The sequence below is a fragment of the Pleuronectes platessa genome, chromosome 11 (assembly GCF_947347685.1).
Source record: "Pleuronectes platessa chromosome 11, fPlePla1.1, whole genome shotgun sequence".
Taxonomy (NCBI): domain Eukaryota; kingdom Metazoa; phylum Chordata; class Actinopteri; order Pleuronectiformes; family Pleuronectidae; genus Pleuronectes; species Pleuronectes platessa.
Genome location: NC_070636.1, coordinates 8,685,262 through 8,705,479, shown reverse-complemented (window position 1 = coordinate 8,705,479; position 20,218 = coordinate 8,685,262). Strand labels below are relative to the sequence as shown.

Genomic DNA, 20,218 nt, shown 5'->3' with positions numbered 1-20,218 from the left:
TGAGGCTCTTTGTAGCTCAGTGGGCAATTCATGACTCCATCCCAGTAAGGATTAAGGGTTCATGGGGCCAGGAAGGCAGTTGCGAAACATGGTCATCTTAATTACATATTGAATCCCCCCCGGTCCTAAAAGTGCCAACCCCCCTTCTCCACCCACCACCACCACCAAACAATATCTGGGCATTTTTAAAGGGGCATTAAGTCAAAGAGGCACCAATGCACTGAGGAGGACAAAAATGGTAGAAAACAATTGCTATGCAGTGGGAGACACAACAGACACATCAGCAAAAAATAACACAATGCTTCATTGTAAATATTCAGCCTGTGAAGTAACTGCAGAAATTCCTGAGCAGGCAGGAAAACTGTGAGCGGTGCATGGCAGCAAATGACACCTCAACGGATTAGAAATGGGTTTTAGATGAGACAAAGCCAAACAACTTCTTAATTATTCATAGAGAAAATGATTTCACAGAGGAGGGCACATTCACATGCACGGAGCCGGGCTGCTGCGATAAAGGGGATTTATCAACACAAAAAAAATTGCATTCACCTATCTGCACATTAATATCCAGCTGGTACTGCTGGTGATCGTTACAGGCCCGTGAAGGTGCATTTGACTGTAACCGCACCTTCAGCTTCGAGGTAATGACAACATCCTTTGAGGCGAGTCCACAGAAGGACTGGGCTGCTGCAGTATTTCCCTTCCGCTGACATCATTCACTTTCTCCGTTTGTACCAAGTCTCGATTCTCGCACCGAGCGATGCTGCAACACTTAAAAATACACTTCTGGAGCGGCGGTGGCGCACAGACGCAGCCATGTTGCCGCTTTTAACTGCCTATTTACCTTATTTGCCCACAAAGGGATCGAGATTGCCGTGAATATTTTGTTTTTGATATTTGGATGAGAGACAACGGAAAACCCCCCCTGCGTCTCTCCAATTGTCAGCGGCAGTCGAATGAGAGGCATCGGAGGGAATTGGCCTTTAAAGGAGGAATATCACGCAGGTTGCGTTTAGAGCATCATCCTCCTCCTCCTCCTCCTCCTCCTCATCCTCGGCAGCAGCAGCAGCATCAGCATCATCAGACGAGGAGGATAAGTGGTCCAGCGTGAATAAGGAGGATATATTTCACAGGCGCTCTCTCACCTCTTTGCTGAATCCGCGCGTGTGTCCGCCGACGTTACAGCTGCCCGCGGCTCGCATCGTCCATCATCGTGTCTCCGGCTCCTCGCTCCCGTCTCATCCGACTTCAGCCTCGGGAACTGCGGTTGCTGTAGCCGCACACAGAGACGTGCGAGCGCCCCGCTCCGCTCGGCATCATGAAGCGACCCAGCGGCGGAGGACGGCACAGCTCCGAGATGCCATGCGCGCCCACCTACTACACTTTACGCATGTGCGCACGCACGCTGGGTAGAGACGCACGTCTACTACCGCTGCTGTTACTCTGGATTATGATCCTGGGCATAGTAGAGAGGAGGTGAAACATGAGAACACAGATTTAATTAAATTAAAAGGGACATTATGGAGTGGACTCACCAGAGACAGGTTTAAAAGGAAATGGTCAGACTCCGTGCAGCACAGGTGGAGACAGCCTGGATTTAAGAGTAAATATCCAAATACACAGTGCTCCTAAAATTCCCACAATGTAACCCAGCCCTTATTTGAGTTTCTTCCATCGTTCGGCTGCTGCTGTTACTCTCAGTTATTATCCTCTGGAGTAGATATAATAAAAAACTCAGACAGAGATATACTGACTTTTAGACTGAAGCTTAAAATACACGTAATCCTACAATTCCTATAATGCAATTGAGCCGGGAAGTAAAAGTAAAGCTCAAAATTCACTGGATCCAATGATGCTATCAGTTTCTCCCTGGTCTGTTGGCTAGTACATAGTCCAGTGCAATCAGATGCAGAACAATATCAATGATCATATACCCATATTTTTTATTTCTTATATTTTTCATCAATTGCCATATTAAAAAGTCAATAATAAGAAACATATGATCATAAACATAAGAAAATCCAAAAAAGCATACAAGAGGCAACACAAATTCATAAAAGTAACATTAAATCACAAAACACAACAGCAAATCTCCAAGCACAACAAGATAGCGATGAAAAAAAACGTATATTTCCGCGAAATGAGACTGGAAAAACATCACATCAAACCTGAGCTAAAAAAGAAAACCTTATCAAATTCTATAAATCTACATTTACTTGTCTCGATCCACCCTCCAGCACAGAAGGTGGCGGTGTTGCTGCAGTGAGTCATACATTTACCTCCAGGGATCATCGGGGGGAGAAAAGAAAGATAAACTCTAATGGCGCCTCGGGGCTGGATGAGCGGTGCAGGGCTCTGAGCTGCAGCCGCAGCAGGGCGCCTCTCTCCGGGTACAGTCCGTCAGTCAGTCCACATCACACCGTTCCATCCAGACTCTTACTTCCGGGGTCCACGAAGAAGTCGGCGGCTGCACCTGTCAGTTTACTTCCGCATCAAAGATCCTGTAATGGTTCGAGTGGAAAGAGGAATGACTCCTTTAGAAAAACTGAAGGGAACAGAATGGAAACATGAGCAGAGATCCTCGTTTTTTTGTTTCAGAAGATATTTCACTCTGTTCGAATTTGAGACACTGAATTCAGGCCACAAAGTGATTTTATTTGTACTTTTAAGGTCATTGTTTATATCTTGACTCTTTATCTTTGGTGAATATCACTCACACTAACCTGGAAATATTTTTTTTTTTTATTGGTGTGGGTTTGAAATGCAGTGAGTTAGATTTGCTATTTTTTTGTATTTCCACATGGCGAAGTGTTCATTTAATGTACCTGATAATTCAATGTTTGTTTGATGTTAAAAGTTCCCAATTCAATCTCTGCAGTTGTATTTTTGCACTGAAGTTTGGACAAAAAGTGACAGAAGTATAAATAAATGCAGAAGTGGAGGCAGGATGGATAGAATGAAGTTATACATATGTACCCACAGTTTGATGAGCCCATTTCCAATACAGTAACAGCGACTAGCCGAAAGAATAAGGAAACAAGGGAGTTAGTTATCAATTGCCTGAAAGTTGGAGTCCGCCATCTTAACTTTCTCTGTACATAGACGATCTTCGGTTCACTGTACACCTGAAACGTCACCTGATCCCCCTGCAACCAGCAGGTGACAGGAGCTGCAGGTACAGGTGGAGTGAACATTGTAGTTTTAAACAAATGGATACAGAACTGTTTTAAATTCCAGTCAAACAGTGATGTGTTGTATTTGTATGTTGAGTGAGTGAGTGAGTATATAACTGCTCCAGGTTCAATTTAATTAAAAATAGCTGTGTAACTGTGGGTTACTGTTGATGACAGGAGGATGTGACCTACATTACAATTAGAGGTTTTGATGAGTAAAAAGCATTTTGAGAAGTTTGTTGACTGTAGTTTATATATATATATATATATATATATATATATATTTAAATTTCTCAATTGTTAATTAAAAAGTAAAAATGCCAATGTGACTTCTTGGTATTGCTTATATTCTCTACCTAACTGTCCAAAGCCCAGACATTTTTTAATTCTCAGATTTTACATTTTGAGAACCTGAAACCAGCTAATGATCAGAAATGTGTCTTGATAAATGACTTAAATGACAGAAGACATGTTTTCAAACACAGGAAAACTACTCATTTTCCATGGCAACTCGGACGCATAAGCTTGCTCAACCCAAAGCCAACCGACTCAGTTATCCAGACCGGTATACTCCTCCCACCTCCTCCTCTACCTCCTTGATTCTGTCCATCTATCGTCCTCTTTCTCTGACGAGGCCTCTTCTCTCTTTTTCTCCAGTCGTTCTGTTTACTGGCTGGATGAGCTGCCACCTGAGAGGACTGGACCCCACACCAAGATACGTACGTCTTCCACTCTCTCTCTTTTTTCTTTTTCTTTATTTACTACCCAATATCAACTGCTTTTGTGTGAGGGTATAGCGTTCTTGTTTTTCTCCAGACTTAACCCCTCGCTGGTCGGAACTATGTAGAAGTAAAAAGCTCCACACTCAAGTCACGTAAATATGATTAAATACAGTTCTACTGTCACGAGTGACCTTAAACGCATGTGGGATTTCTTTTATGCTATTTTGTCTTGTCTTCTTTCAAGATTAAAGACGTAGTTTTGTCACAGTGCAATCGTGTGAAAAACAATTGCACAGAAACGTCTTGGTTGTGAAAAATAAAGTATAGTGTAAATAATGAATAAAGACAGAATGATAGAATAAATATGCAGAGCAGAATAAAATGTGTTTTTACGGAATAAATATACACTTTATTGTGTATATTTATTCCATATGTAGGTAATAACAGTAAAAATATGAATACTGCATGCATTGTGTGTGTGTGTGAGTGTGTGTGTGTGTGTGTGTGTGTGTGTGTGTGTGTGTTGAATGTTTACAGTTTGTTGAATTGCACTGGGTTGATGTTCAAAAGCATTTGAAAACTCATCCTCTGTATCTTAAGTGTTTATCGTCCTCCTGTGTCTTTTGGACTCGTGCCTCCCTCCTTCCGCTCTCCTCTTTCTTCGTCTTTCTTTTTTGTTGTTGTTTTGTTTTCACCCCCTCTCCCTCATATCTAACAGTAATTCCTGATCTCTCTTTGTCTCACTTTCCTTTCTTCTGCTCTACTCTTCCCTCTTTCTTTCCTCCCTCAGACTTTCTCCCATATGGGAGGTCAGTGAATGGGCTCTCAGGGCTGTTCCATCCAAGCGTCTGTGTAGCCTTGCTCAGCCTAGGGCCCCTGCAGCTGGCTGGGAGCCGGAGTGTCCTCTGCTGGTTCCTGTGAGTAACACACACACACACACACACACACACACACACACACACACACACGCACACACACACACATACACTTTTTTGAGAAAGTGCTGAGTATGTGTAAATCTAGCTGTCACAATGTGTTTTTGAGCGGATTTAAAAAGTATGAAAACTGAATTCAAATATTCTCCTTGAATCTGTCTTGACTGTTTTTAATTCCTGCATTATTTTTACATTCTGTTTTGAATTCTGCTGACTGGTTTATTGCCATTTCTCTCTATGTTCAGTGCCCTTGACATGCTGCTTTAATGCAATAATTTCCCAATTAATCTATCTATCTTTCTATCTCTCTATCTCTCTATCTCTCTATCTGCCTATCTGTCTGTCTGTCTGTCTGTCTGTCTGTCTGTCTGTCTGTCTGTCTGTCTGTCTGTCTATCTATCTATCTATCTATCTCTCTCTCTGTCTGTCTGTCTGTCTGTCTGTCTGTCTGTCTGTCTGTCTGTCTGTCTGTCTGTCTGTCTGTCTGTCTGTCTGTCTGTCTATCTATCTCTCTATCTCTCTATCTATCTATTTATCTATCTATCTATCTATCTATCTATCTATCTATCTATCTATATATTACCTATTCATGACATACGATGTGACTGTAGTTAAACAGAGCGACGCAGACGGCGGTCGCCACTGCTCGGGTTTCCCGGCTCGCCCAGCCAAAGCGACGGCAGGTTCATGAGAACTCAGGCCACAAATCAAAACCTGTGTCCTTGACCCACCTGCCCTGCAGAGCGTCAGCACACACAGAACTGCTTTCCAGTGAGTTTCCATTGCGGAAAAATTCAGTTTCTTTTTTGCTTATTGTGGTATTTTTCACTCAAACGTTGTGAGAAATACATTAATTTGTTATCTTGCAGAGAGTTCGATAAGAAAAAACCCACGTTCATGACAAGAATGAAGTTTCCACCATGTGAAGGTTTGCTTAGCTTAGCACAAAGGCTTGAAAACAGGAGGAAACTGGTTTGAAGTAACAAAATCTGCCTGTACCAACGTTATCTCCTGTTCTTTCAATCCATATAGAACATTAAGGCTAGCTGTTTCCCTCTACAACCAGTCATTATGCTAAGCTTGGCTAATGGTCTTTTTGCTGTAGCGTCATATTCAAAAGACGGATAGGACAAATGGTTTCAATCTTCACATTAAACTTTTCTACATTTTTCTCAAAATGTGTTTTTTTGATCTCAGTTTGGTGACTTTCTCTTTTCAGCCCCTAAGCACGAACACCGTGGGTTCGAGGGGGGGCGTTCGGTGTGCTGGCCCATCTCCAGAGCGGCGAGGAGCTTCGTAGCCGGCGAGAGACTTCTGGAGCTTTCCGTTCCTAAAGCGAGGAAGGCTTTATTCGAGGGATACGACCCATACGTCGTTAGTCGGGCGGCGCGCTCTGCCAGCCCGTCGCCGCGCATCCAGGAACTCTCGTTGCCTCTGCCTCGCAAATGTAGCTCAAAGTAGTCATGGTTAGATGATGACATAAAACAAACAGCTATGCAGCAGAGACTAATCTGATCCGGTTCACACCCTGAATCCACATCCTCCATTTCTGTTGTTGTGATGAAGTAGATGGCCAACGAGTCAGCTCCACATTGATATGTTGAAATATGAATGAGACGCAAAGGAAAATTAAACAAGGGGGAAAAGACAATAAACCAGGATGTGACATTTTGTGTGTGTGTATCTGTGTGCAGTGCTCAGAGTGGAAGTTAAGGCCAGGAAATCATCCGGCTCCGGTTGGGTTTGGACAAGTTTAGGTCAAACTCAGCTCAAATGTTTATTTATATGTATTCTACCAGTCTGCATGATGATGTGTGGATGAACTTCTCTTTCTCTTTTTTCCATTCTGAATTTGTCACTGGGTGTCCTGAAAAGAAAATGAGTGAATCAGAGTAATTGTGAGAACAATCCAAAACACTGGATATTGAGATTTGTGAATCCATTGCAATAAAGGTATTAAAAAAATCTATGTCTGAACGACCTCTTGAACCAAATCACACACATGTGGACTGTTCTACCTAATGTCCTTTTGAGGAGGAAAAAGGCCCATTGCTGCATCCATAGGTTAGAAAGGTTACATGGCTCTCTGATCCATGGGTTTGAATGTGCACACTAGCTAAGAGAACTGTGACCCGGTTATCTTTAAACTGTAAATCAGTACCTTTAGTAATATTTTTAATTTCCCTTCCATTCACTGAACTGTTTCGAAGACAGTGCTCTCACTAAAACGGGTCTTATTTGGAGGAGCTGTCCATGACTCCTCCAGGGGACCTCGAACCCCGGGTTGGGAAGCACACACACAGCAGATATGGGCGTGTTTATTTAAAGCTGAGAGGCAGCAGCAGCTCTGACTCTTTGACTCTGTGTGGATGGAGTCCAAGAGACGAACGTGCTGCTTTGGCTCTAGCTTCGCACCGGTAAGTGCACAAGACTTTGACTCATCTGTTGCTATTGTTGTTCACCGCTGTTGTTGAGAAGAGTCACAAACAACCTGTTGTGTAGTTTAACTTTATTCTGTCCAACAAATAATAAATCAACCGGGAAGAATAACTAAGAGGCGCTTAGGTCAAATAGAAACCATGGTTTTTAATCCTTTGAGGTTTTACTTTAATAAATGAATGATTGAACAAAACTGTGAACTAAAAAATAACCCATCAATTAAAATGTAAGCAATGTACTTATCTTAATATGCTCTGGTTTACTGTTTGTAGTTTGTGTGCTTATGTCAAGGTTACACTTCTATTAATGTGTGTGCACAACAATATTCTCCTCACAATTTAATTGTCTAGTCCGCACAAGATAATAAAGATATTAAATGTGCCGCAAGGAAATAAATTGAACAGGATTAGTTATTGTTTCTTTTTTTCGCTCCTAGGCAGCAGTTAATTATAAATGGGCAATATCGATTGATAATCACTTGTATTGCCAATGGGCGACTGGCAGCACGGATTTGATCCCTCATATGCTAGTTGATGTAAAGTGAATACACTTGTGTTGTGGACTTTAGGTCACAAACAAACAAATAAACACAGATTTGATGGCCTCACCTTCAGCTCAGGAACAGTTGACGTGTAACAGTTTGTTCTTACACATTCTTATATTTTTATAATTATAATCTTATTCTTATTATTCTTATATATTCTATATAGTCCTGCATGGAAAGTTTTAAATGAAGTAATGCACATATTTGACTTGGCTTACCTGAGTATCATCTTTTTTATGCTGCTTTAAATTTGTGGCTACTTCCACCTTATTTCAAAGGGAAAGGTTTCTTTGGTAATTCTTCTTCATTTAATGCAATGTCTGGTCCTTCTGCTGCATTATAATTCTGCAAAAAACTACCACCACATCAACAATAATACTAAGAATTATAACTATTATTACCATTGATATAAATATATTGCAGGAATATGAACACCCTGAGAGAGACCACTCCCCTTTACTTTTAATCCCTGATCACTGAATCTACAAACCTTATCTCAGGTCATTCCTCAGACTGATATCGTTGTGTTATAAACCATTTATCAAAGGTGGATACAGGCCTTCTGCTACTCTGGGTTAAATAGTGGGACCCTCCAGTATCATCATCACAACCACCTGCTCTGCAAATGAGCTCGGTCCACGGACATTCAAATCTATTAATAAAACAGGGTGTATTGCAGGCGTGCGTCATTATGTTTCAAAACATGGCTTTAAATAGATGAATCAGAATCACTATCAGAGTTTATAGACAAGTAGGTTTGCACATTCAAGGAATCTGCTGTGGTATGTTTGTAATAAAGCATAAATATAAGAATAAACAAAGTGTTGTATCACAGTATATAAATATTATAAATTAGATATTAGATATGTACAATATAGACGTTGAAAACCCCAACGTGTTTGATATCCGACACGATTTGAAGAAGTGATCGAATGTAACTTAACTACTAAAGGTTAGTTTTTTTCCTGTTCTTGTACAGCCATCGAGGTGAGTTGCTGTTAGTGTGATGGAACCCTGAGGAATACTGCAGGGAGAAGACAGACTGGGCTCATGGAGCGGAGGACGGCTCTGGTGTGGATCTGTCTGCTGGGGGCTGGACTCGCCCTGGGTAACGTTCAGTGGCCCCTCCATCTTAATCCAGACTCAGAAATGATGATATTTGTGTTCCATGGTTGGATGATATAAGTAATTGGATCTGGAAGATGAATCAATAGTTAAATTAGATGATGTGACCAAGCGGGAGAAACCTTATAGCTCAATTGGGCAACGTGTGTTTTAAACCGTTTACTTCAGAAACCTCTTTCCAGGGAATAAGTATTGTTATCAGTCTGTGGAGATTACAGGTTCTGGGATTTAGCAACCGGAGATAGTATTTAAAGATGGACGACATGACAGATCCTTGAAGGTATCTTGATGTCAGCAGAACAGGTCATAAACCTCTGCCTCCATCATGTGAGCAGATGGGACCAATCCAAAAAGTTAAAGCACGTTTAAAATGCATTTTTGCTTTCTTTAATTTAGTTCACATCTCACTGCTGTTTATTCAAGTGCTCATGTTTCTGTTAATTTTGGTTTTAATGGAGTGGAAGGTCATGATTCACAGCTGAGGCTGATACATTATTGGCTAAGACATCTCCTGTGGCCCCACATGACAGACTCTGAAGATCTGTCCCATCGCTGCCCAAAAAAATATAATTAGTTCTGAAAATCTGACTTTCTGAGGAAAAATGATAACAAACCTTATCAGCAAAAAATCGAACAAAGGTGGCCAAGAATCAAAAGTTTCCTGGGAAGATGTATTCAAATAAAAATAAAAACGTCAACCAGGGATAGTTATGTTGTTTTCAGGTGTCATTTCTCCAATGTTTGATCGGGTTTATCAGGCAGGATGCTTTTTCTACTTGTTTCCTTCCTGCTAATTGTCCACGGTTCCTTTTCTACTCTTTTCTAATATCCATTACCTGTCAGGAAAAATCTTGCCAATCATTTGCTTCCCCACTGCAGTCACAGAATAAATCCAGCCCCACACCCCTCACATTGTCTTGTTCCTAACGTTTAAAAGCCAAACAACAGACTGAAAGCTCAGCCTCCAGATTCACCGAGCAGAATCCGCCCTTTCGTGCTTTTAACCACGGCCTCTCTCCATCTCCAGCCTCGTCCGTTATGACCTCCAAGGACCTTCCTCGACCTCCGCGGCTGCTTGGCTGCGTGTTCCTGAATCGAGCTAACGTCACCTGCCGCTGGGAGGCCGGAGGCGCCACAGACACACGCTATACCCTCCAAATTCAGAGGATACCTGGGTGAGACTAAACACAACCATAACAAAAGAGATGTTTCACTCTGAACAAGCGTGTGAAAAATGACTAAACGTCATTGTTGAATATTACATCGTTGCATTGTTTATATATTGTATTATTTCCAGGTGATTACGGTGTTTTCTTTTACAACAGGTGAATAAAAAGATACATGATGATAATAGTTTTATTAAGTGAAAAAAACTACATTGCGTTTGCAGGGCGACACAAACACAACTCCAGATGAAGGATCATGTAGCGGATGAAATTGCCGAATGTGTAAATTTAATTGTGTGTTCGAATTTGTGCTACAAATCATTTTCTTAGAGTTGTTGTCAAAGGAGCCAAATTATTCATGGTCAGTAATGATATTTACAAGACAGGGGATGACAAACTGGTTTAATTTTGTCTTATTATAGTCCAGCAAAATTCAACAACAACAACTATTGAATGGATAACTACAAAAACTTGTTTGTGTCAGGGAAGAACTGTGATCCAGATCAGCGGGTAGATCAGGATTTTCTTTCACTTTCTTATACATTGGGAGATTTGTCCACATTTATTTGGTTCTCTCAGTGAATAACTGATGGATCTTGATGACAAAACTCTGGCATGTTTAGGCGACTGATATCTATAGGTGTCGCAATTTTGGTGCAGATCCAAAGAAAAATCTGTCTGTAATGGATTTAATAGTGGTTTAATGAGGAGTCTGCTGGAAACGTGCTTGGGATGTTTTCACCTTTGAGTCTTCGGTACGTGAAGCTTTAATAAGACTCACACTGTCTGCTGGGTTTTCTAAGCTCAAAATTAATGCAGCCTTGTATTTCAACTGCAGATGAGAGTAAACATTTGAAACATGCACATGCACATCCATAAGCAAGACGGAGCATGCATCTATTTGGGCTTCTGGTTTCATACCTGGCAGATTTTTTACTTATTTACTGTGCCCAGTTAAAGAAGAGCAGTGTGTTGTGTGTGTGTGTGTGTGTGTGTGTGTGTGTGTGTGTGTGTGTGTGTGTGTGTGAACGTGTGTGTGTGCATTTCTATCAATACCTATGAGGGCCAATTTTGGTTCAATCCCATCATTGTGAGGACATTGGGACGTTGCGTGGACATTTTGAAATCACAACATTTTGAAATCACCCTGGTTGTAGGGTCAGGGTACTACTGAATATGTGTTTATATGTTTACTTGTTTGTGGGGTTGTGTAGAGCTGTGGCCTTGATGACAAACACCGCCCTGAAGACGTTCACCTGCACCACGTCTGACACCAGCTGCACGGCCGATCTCGCCAGATCGTCCGTGAGGTTCACCTTTTGCGTCACCATCACGGCTCACGGCCGCAGCAGCAACACATCGTCCGATCGTCGCTGTCAGCCCGGGAGGATTGAGAGTGAGTGTGTTGTGCTTCTCCGAACACGAACCCTCCTGTTTTCGCCTCTGACGTTTTCCCGCCTCTTTCTATCTCAATCAGTGATGCTGCCTCCAGCGACTTTGAACAGCGTGAAGCCAGTGAATGGGACACCTCAGTGTCTGCACGTGATCTGGAGTCGCACCCTGTCGGAGTTTCCTGTGTCTGACACTGAAATCAGGAACGGAAGTCTGAATTCCCAAATTGAGGTCACAGCAGAAGGGCAGGTCAGTCACTCCGTAACACTCACAAAACAGCATATAACTGATGGAGCATCTTAAAACATCGAAACATCCAACAGCAGAGGTGCTTGAATCCTCAATGCTCCCTTCTGTGTTTCACAATGATCAAATATTTCTCATAAGATGTAGAAAAGGCTGCGAGGCTTTCTTGCAGTGGGTAATAAAATGTTTGATATTAAAATTTGTTCCACAGACTTAATGAAACAGAATTAATAAGATGAGTTGTTTTCCTCACAACCTGATCCTCACTTTCCTCTTTCTCTTCCCCGTTCAGCTCGATATCCAAGTCACAAAGGTGACAGTGAAAGACTACAGCTTCCCAGTTTGTCTCCTCAGAGCCGGCACTTTGTACGCCTTCAGACTCCGTCACCGTTACCGGGGCCCAGAGAGTCCCTGGAGCCCGTGGAGCAATGCACAGCAGGGAAGGACAGCAGAGGACGGTGAGAGGACAAACAGGCGTTGGTTGAACACGTGGAATCTTTGTGTTTTCTGTGTTCCTGTGGAAGAGAGGGAAAGCAGACGTCCAGCAGAGTTCAATATGAATGCAATAATAGTAAAAAAATTCTCCATCCATCCATTTTGTGCCATGCATCTGGGCTCAGGTTGCCACAGCAGAGATAAGTAGGCAAGACACTTTTTTTTGTCCAGCTGTGTCCTCTATCTCCTTTAGATGTCTCTAAACCACCTCAACTGTCTCCTTCAAAGGCGAAGTAACTCCTTCTGGAGCCTCTGAGCTGGAGTTTCTCTGCATCTCCCACATCCACATCACCCACAGCCCATTTCACCACAGCACCACCAAAAGAAACCCAGATGGACACAGGGATAAGACATGTACACATCCACAACTCACATATAAACCACATGGGCAAACCGTGATCAGGATTCAAGATCAAGAGCCAGTTCCCAGGTACCACCCTCAACCTCCAGGAGGCAGGAGAAGTGCCATCCAAAACAATGTCCAGAGTCTATAGGAATCCTAAATTAACTACGAATAAATCTGTTGTATGGTTTTCTTTTGGTAAAAGTGGTGATTAAATTGCAGGGAGATGTTTGTGCTGTTTTAACTGAATCTACTTTCCACTGCGGTGGAAGGCCCATGTGAAGGATCTTTCTGGTTGAACTTGTTTCCTTTTGTCTTTGTGTTCCCTCAACATGTTTTTCTTTCCCCTCCCTTCTGTCACCAGCTCCATCTGCAGCTCCAGCATTCTGGAGGCAAGTGGAACAAACAGACAGGAACGGGTGGAGACTCACCTCGCTGCTTTGGAAGGTGTGTGCATTGAAATGCGTCAGAAGTTTGCGATTTACAGATATAGAAATTGTTTTGATTAATTATCTTCTTGAATTCCAATTTACTCCTGACTCATTCCTAGTTTGTTTTGATGTCTCCATGGAATGACTCAATCATTGTGCAACAGTTTGGCCTGAGTTGAGAGAAAGACTGAAAACTGGAAACAGAAAAGAAAATGTCAAATAATCTGTTTGTATGATATTACATCTTGTTTCCTCTTTTCTCTCGTCGGTTCAGGCCCTGCCTCTCGTTCTGGCCAATGGCAGACTTTTATTCTATAATGTGACTTGTCAGACAGAAAGTTCACTAATTCTGAACGACCAAGGCACCTGCAGAGATTTGCACCCAACACGTACGACCTGTACTTCTCTCCTTCCCGCTGAACGCTGCTCCTGTGCCCTGACGGCCTCCAACTCTGCCGGGACCTCGCCACGGGCACAGATATGGCTCCTTGGAACCTCTGAGACAGGTATGGCCTCGATTATCATCCTCATGACTGAGAAGATTTTTAGGAAAAAGGAAATTTCCCCCTGAAAATGTGTTTTTAAATATCATGTTTTTGTTGATTCTGAACCTGACCTTTGACGGGTTAGGGGAGCGGATCAGCTTCAAAAGTGAATCATCTGGAGATACCCTCCTTAGTTATATGCACGACAGGCTTGGTGAAAATCAAATCATGATTTGTTGAGATATGTTGTACACAGACACACACACACAGGTGAAGATTATTACCCTCCTTCCTTCTGGCAGGTTAACAAGAGAGAGTAGAAAACTGTAAACTATTAAACAATATTGAATCTGATGGTTTGCAAATAGAAGAAATACAGAAATCTCAATATTAAAATACTCCAATCAGATATTAATACAGTTCACAATCCAAGATTCGCTCGCAAACTTTACCGCCTTCATCACCTCCTCCCTTGTTCTCCCTGCAGCGGCACCGTCCCCGAGACAACTCACTGCCCGTCCACTGGATGACAACAGTGTAAACGTTAGCTGGACGGCTCCGGCCAATCGATCAGTGAGCGGCTTTGTCTTGGAGTATTTCGCTGTCCGAGAGAAAGACGGCAGCGTCCTACACTGGGAAAGACTGAATAGTTCTCAGACAACATTTGTCATAACAGGTAATACAACACAAACTTCATGTGTAACATATTTGATGTTTTTCGAGCTAAAATTATGAAGCAATTCTTTTAAAATGTTGTCATTTGAGTGAATATCGATTGACATGTTCTTTTGATCCTGTTCAGAGGGAGTGAGGCCGATGGAGCGTTATGCTGTTTCTGTCAAAGCGCTGTACGGTGAGCGATGGGCAGGGAGGAACAGGACACTTCACATTTATACACGCCAGGCAGGTACGTGATCTATCTATCATGTCCTGCTCTGACAGCAGCTCCAGACGAGCCCAGTGTTCGTTATGGAGCATGTGACAGTGATAATGTGGTGTAAGTGAATATATTTACGTTAAAAGATAAGGCTGGCAATCTTTTATATTTGTATTACTGTCAACAAACCAATCAAACAACGTGTCCAACTGTTCCTGTAATTCTATACAAAACTGGAGCCCGACCGATGTGGATTTTTGGGGACACAATGCCAATATCAATATTAAGGACTAAACTAAATGAATGACAGATATCAGCAGATGTCACTGTCCCATTTGTGAGCTGGATATCGAGCTGACAAATGGCTCGAATCTAATCCTCACAGAGAGGAAAAGTGAGGATCAGGTTCTGAGGAAAACCATCGGCAATGTCAGCAAAATAAAAACTTGGAGCTTGGAATCCTGACATTACTCATGTTCATCCAAGTCAACATTTCAACCACTAGATGGAATCAAAGGCAGCATTTTCCTCCAGTATTGATTAACAAAAGAGTCTAACCAGTTTTTTCAGCAGTCCGGTTGTATTAAAAGATGATCCAAATACAGCTGCGTCAAAGTCTTCATAACAACTAGTTTTATATAAATGATCACATTATTTATTTCATTAACCAGAAGCTACGAATACAGTTAAACACAATCAGCGCTGATAAGGACTGTGCTCCACAAACAGAGCAGGTTTCTGTGTTCACAGTGCACATGAGGCCGTCCTCCAGCTGTTTTCATTAACAGCATTAGTTACACACTGGTAAATATTTAACATGTGTGTCAGGAATAGTGCTATTTAATCAGACTTTGTTTACTTGTGTTGAGATACAAGTGATCAGCCTCTGTGGGTGGCGTCTGTGTGTGGGATGCGGACTACACAGAGCGACCACAACCTTTGAGCCAGGCACAGCCGTCGTGTTCACATGCAATGAAAACCAACATGACCCGTGTTTTGAAGTTGTCATTGAAAGTCAAGGGTAACAAATGGCTTCCTTCAACGTGTCAACTCATTTCAGATACACAACCACGGCTGATCAAGCATATTCTTGGTAATATCACCGTGGACTGAAATAATGATTTAAAGCAACACTAGGTCATTTTTACTGGGTAACAGCGCCCTCTGAAGCCACACATGATCAAACTAATTTGAAGCTGCCATTTTAAGGTATACTTCGTAAAAACTACTTTTAAGCTTTAAACTTTTAAAAGGAACAAGCCTGAAGATGACAGAGCAGTTTCTATCAGGATAATATTGATATTCTTGATACACTTCATACATTTCAAATTCTCGACAACCTGGTTTTGTAGAAAAATTCAGTCTCAGTTTGTTTCTTCTAAACCTAATCTTCTTGACTTTACTTGTATATTAAGATATAAAAATGTTGCATAATGTTGCTTTAAAAAAAATGATTATGCTCTTCTGCTTTCTGTATCTTGGCGACTTGCTGAACTCAATATCCAGACGAGGAAGCTGTTCTCTGTTGCTGCAGCTGCGTGCGGAGTGCACCATTAGAGGCTTTTTATACGTGCACGACAAATGGAAGTCAGTTATAAATGGAGCCATCAATTGTAGTACGTCGGTCCATTATAAAAGCTGATGACCTCCTACTGATAAGCATCTGTCCATGTTTTTCCTGATGGTGTTGTCCCAGTTATAGATCTCGAGACTGGAGACGGTCAGGTGACGTAATTGTTTTTCGAGCCGAGGCAGGAGACGAAAAGAAAGCGACAAACAGTTGAATATTTAATTGTGCAGCTTCTGTCAAATTAATCCTCAATCATCATGACCCCTCCTGCTCATGTCTCTCTGCCTGCACAGCGCCATCAGCTGGTCCTGTTGTGGAGGTGCAGCAGATTACTGGGGGCAGACTGGAGCTCAGCTGGAGTCCTGTGCCTGTGGAGCTGCTTCGAGGATTCATCCGCAACTACACACTCTACTACACCGCTGCAAAGCAACCACACAGGAGTGAGTGATACTCAACCATGATATTAAGTTTATTTAAGTTTATGAGGACAAACGAGCAAAGTGCACAACAAAGCATAATAGAGCTAGATGAATATATATATATTCATTTATCATATTTTGTTTTGGGGTAAATTGATTCAGGATATTTTTGGCAGGGTCGGCGTTAACCCTGGTGGAGGTATATGCTCCATATTTTTTATTTTTTATTCATTACCTATTGCCCATTATACTAATACTAATTACTAAGTACTAATAATGTACATGTACTTTTTTATCCAGGTGTGTTTGTTCCTGGTAACGTTCAGCGCTTCACCCTGGAGGGCCTGTCGCCCGGAAACTACGACATCTTTATGCAGGCCATCACTGACGCCGGCACGGGAGCAGCTGGGCCCATTGCTAATGTGCACATAGGTGTTGAAGACACACTCACACACACATACACACACACACTCACACACACAAATAAATAATCCTATAGCTTAAATGTAATTTATGTGTGTGTGTGTGTGTGTGTGCGTGTGTGTGTGTGTGTGTGTGTGTGTGTGTGTGTGTGTGTGTGTGCGTGTGTAGGCTCTGAAGAAATCTCAAAGATGATGTATTTTGTCCTTTCTCTCATGGTGACCGGCTCACTCGCACTGGCACTGATGGCGTGCCTGGCACAGAAAAAGTATCCTTAAATACATTTTAAATACTTTTACTCTTTTAGAATCAGTCAGTCTTTGTATGAAATGCACTTTTTCTCCTTCAGTAATATTCCCAATAAACTGTGCAGGATAAAAAGGAAGCTGTGTCAATTCGTTCCTGATCCTTCCAACAGCAGCCTGGTTCACTGGATCCCAAAGACCACCTCACAGGTTATCTTGTCTTTTCCCATCAGCCTATCTGTTCCATGAATACTGAAATTTGACTTTCACTTAAAGGAGTGTGATCCCTGGATATAGGCAATGTTTTTTAATCAATAAATAAAAAAACACAATGAGTTGATCCTAATAACTAAGTTTTACCAGCAGTGTTTCTTCACAATAATTGTTACCATATTGTATTTTGAATTAAAATACATTTGGGGTAAAGTATTTAGCCTTTTGAAAAGTATAAACATGAAAAGTATATATTGTATAAAAATAAGTCTATATTGTATATGCATAGAGTTTGATATAATTATTGATACATTTTTTTATATTTTTATTCAAGGTTTGAGAAGTCAAACTTAACAGTGAATGTTCAGTAAAGTTTACATTTCAACCACTAGGCGGCAGCAAAAGCTTTGCTTCACTATAGACACTCTGAAATATTAAACTTATACCATCTTTAAAATTACAATTTCTTCTTGTTTGATAAAAGTACTTTGGTTTTACGCAGCGGTTATTTGTGTCACATTCCTTAACTTCTACAATGTGCTTCCCAATGAATCCACAAATACTGTTTTATCTTTGGAGAACCTAAAAACATTTTTTTCTCCTCAGAGTATGAAGCAGCCTTGGGAACCAGAGAGGCCTCAAATCGAGAACTCTGAGGTTATTTTGTTCGGTGAAAATGAGCCTCTAAACTACGACCTGGATCAGATCACAGAGAATTTCATCATCTGTAATCAAACATATTCCTCTCTTCTGGACTCGTCTGGGTTTCGTGTTCCTCAAAGTGTCCAGATGTCCAAGAAGTTGTTCAGCAGGGGCCCACTCAGAAAACCCTTCACCACTGATCTCTCCCCCAGCCCCATCCTCTACTCACACGTGGTCTTCTCTCACACTCTCAAAAATCCTGCTGCACCTCTTCTGTCCCCTTCTCCTCACCAGTCCCGTGATTGGCGGCATGTCAGCACTAGTGATGTGAAGCTGCTGCTCGGTGGAGGCAGTGCAGCTTCACCTCAGCACCAAACCTCCACTCCCTTCTCTGATGTCAGCAGTGTGTCCCCATACTCAGCCGTACATCCTCATCCTGCTGACGTCACTTCACCCAAACACATCTTTCCTCAAAGCCTCTGCAGCTCGGGCCTGTCGCTCCAGCCTGACACCTTCATCCACCCCAACCTTTCATCTCTTCTTCCTCCGCTTTTTGTGGATTTGTCCTACTGTCCTGCTGAGTGTGATAATCACACATCCCCTGCTGTTTAATTCCATGACAGGGAGGTGCATACAATATATAATGTCATATTGTTTATGAGGCTTTTTACATGTCCTCGTGATGCCTGTTAAGTGCTTTACTATGTGAAATGTGTTTTACAGTGTCTTTAAAGAATGTGTATAACCCCTTTGTTATGAAAACCAAAGTTTTCATAAATTTGAAAGCAGATTGTTTATCAAATATAGATTTTGTATTTCCCATTGTATTTTTTAGCAGATCTGATCTTATATATATATATATATACATATATATGTGTGTGTCTTGTCCCCTTTTACGAGATAATAAATAATAATTATAATAAGTATAATTTATTTAAAATGAACCTCTCAAGTACTCTCATCTGTAGTATTGTGTATTGTGTGTTGTGTATAACATATTTGTTCTGTTACGTATTTTCCAGCTTGGACGGGGAAGTTTTGGCCTCTTTGGAGTTCTCTCAGTTGGTCCGTGCTTCTTTAATATTTCACAAGAGAGAGAGCTAAAATGCTGCCAACTGCAATTCACTCGTACCACTTTCGTAGTAGTGCTACAAACTGTGATTACTTCAGAGCTTAACCTCTTTTCAGTTTATATTATTTATACGTTTGAGCATGAGAATGTGTCCGTCAATGTACGAGCAGCTGTTCCAACATTAAAAAATAACATATGCTGTGTGACGATTCAGTGTTTGGACTCATTTCTCCAACAGAAGTGAAGGAACTAAAAGGTTTTTGCAGAAAAAAGTACAAGTGTCACTTATAACATAAACAGTGACTGTGACAGTTCTGTTCACGTGTTCCAGTGAACCATGATGATAGTTTACTTAAAAAAGATCAGATGCCTGAAACTGATGAAGCTACAAGGAAATCACTGTGGCATAAAATGATCCCAGCCAAAAACAAAAAGGGAAAATTACTTAACAAATTACAGTCAAACCTTATTTGGTAAGAGAATAGTGCAAACCATCTTCCTATTTGTTTTCCTGGCATAAATGAAGATAAATAAGTGCAAACTATTTGAAATCCCAAGGATTTAGACTCAATACAAACATTAATACAGTAGAAGTAGCCTTCAGACTTCAAATGTTGTGCCAAATGGAGAATTGAAGTCCATTGTCTTCTTTAACTGGTTTTAAATCTCTACTGTCAGTATGTACAACAGGTTAGGGCCATAGGCGGTGAGTTGTAACGTGTCATTGCCTTAAGCCAAAAAGTGAATCACGTGGTCGAGCCGGGCATTTTTCATTTCACTGCCTTTGATTGAATCAAAATCCAGAGGGAAAAATATAGAAAGAGAAAGTGAAGAGAAGATGTGTGTGTGTGTGTGTGTGTGCGTGTGTGTGTGTGTGTGTGTGTGTGTGTATGTGTGTGTGAGCTTAAGGGTATCAGGTTAAAATTAGATTTAGGTTAGAGTGTCCATACCAAGATCTAAGTACGTGTGTGGTCCTGGTATAACGCCTGTTGTGGGGACCTGAATCTGTTCAACACACTCACATTATGGGGACCCCCCCAACCTTTATAGGAACAAAAAGCCCCATATAGAAAAAAGTTAAATAAAGCTTGTAAACTTAGATTATGCTAAGGTTCAGGTTAGTTTTGGCTATAGTTAAGGCGAGAGTTTGTAATTATAAAGTAAGTATCCAGCAAATGACTCTGTAAGGTATGGTCCTAGGAAGTCATGGGGACACGTGCGTGTGTGTGTGTTTGTGTCGGGAGAGAGAGGAGGTGTGTGGGGG

At 41.5% G+C, this 20,218-nt stretch overlaps 2 protein-coding genes across 2 annotated transcripts; both read left to right on the top strand.

The window, feature by feature from the left end:
* Positions 1-2,870: 2,870 nt before the first annotated feature.
* LOC128451060 (testicular haploid expressed gene protein) lies at positions 2,871-6,291 on the top strand. The gene is made up of 6 exons (XM_053434824.1): positions 2,871-3,175; positions 3,659-3,738; positions 3,831-3,892; positions 3,990-4,047; positions 4,686-4,816; positions 6,050-6,291. Exons 2-6 carry the CDS (start codon positions 3,677-3,679, stop codon positions 6,289-6,291), a joined length of 555 nt encoding a protein of 184 aa, XP_053290799.1. The 5' UTR covers positions 2,871-3,175; positions 3,659-3,676.
* A 2,674-nt stretch (positions 6,292-8,965) lies between these two features.
* Positions 8,966-19,160, top strand: LOC128451059 (interleukin-6 receptor subunit beta). Its single transcript, XM_053434823.1, has 14 exons — positions 8,966-8,984; positions 9,966-10,113; positions 11,319-11,500; positions 11,582-11,745; positions 12,035-12,200; positions 12,945-13,027; positions 13,286-13,517; positions 13,984-14,172; positions 14,299-14,403; positions 16,237-16,383; positions 16,663-16,794; positions 16,954-17,050; positions 17,156-17,237; positions 17,847-19,160. Exons 1-14 carry the CDS (start codon positions 8,966-8,968, stop codon positions 18,492-18,494), a joined length of 2,394 nt encoding a protein of 797 aa, XP_053290798.1. The 3' UTR covers positions 18,495-19,160.
* Positions 19,161-20,218: the final 1,058 nt, after the last annotated feature.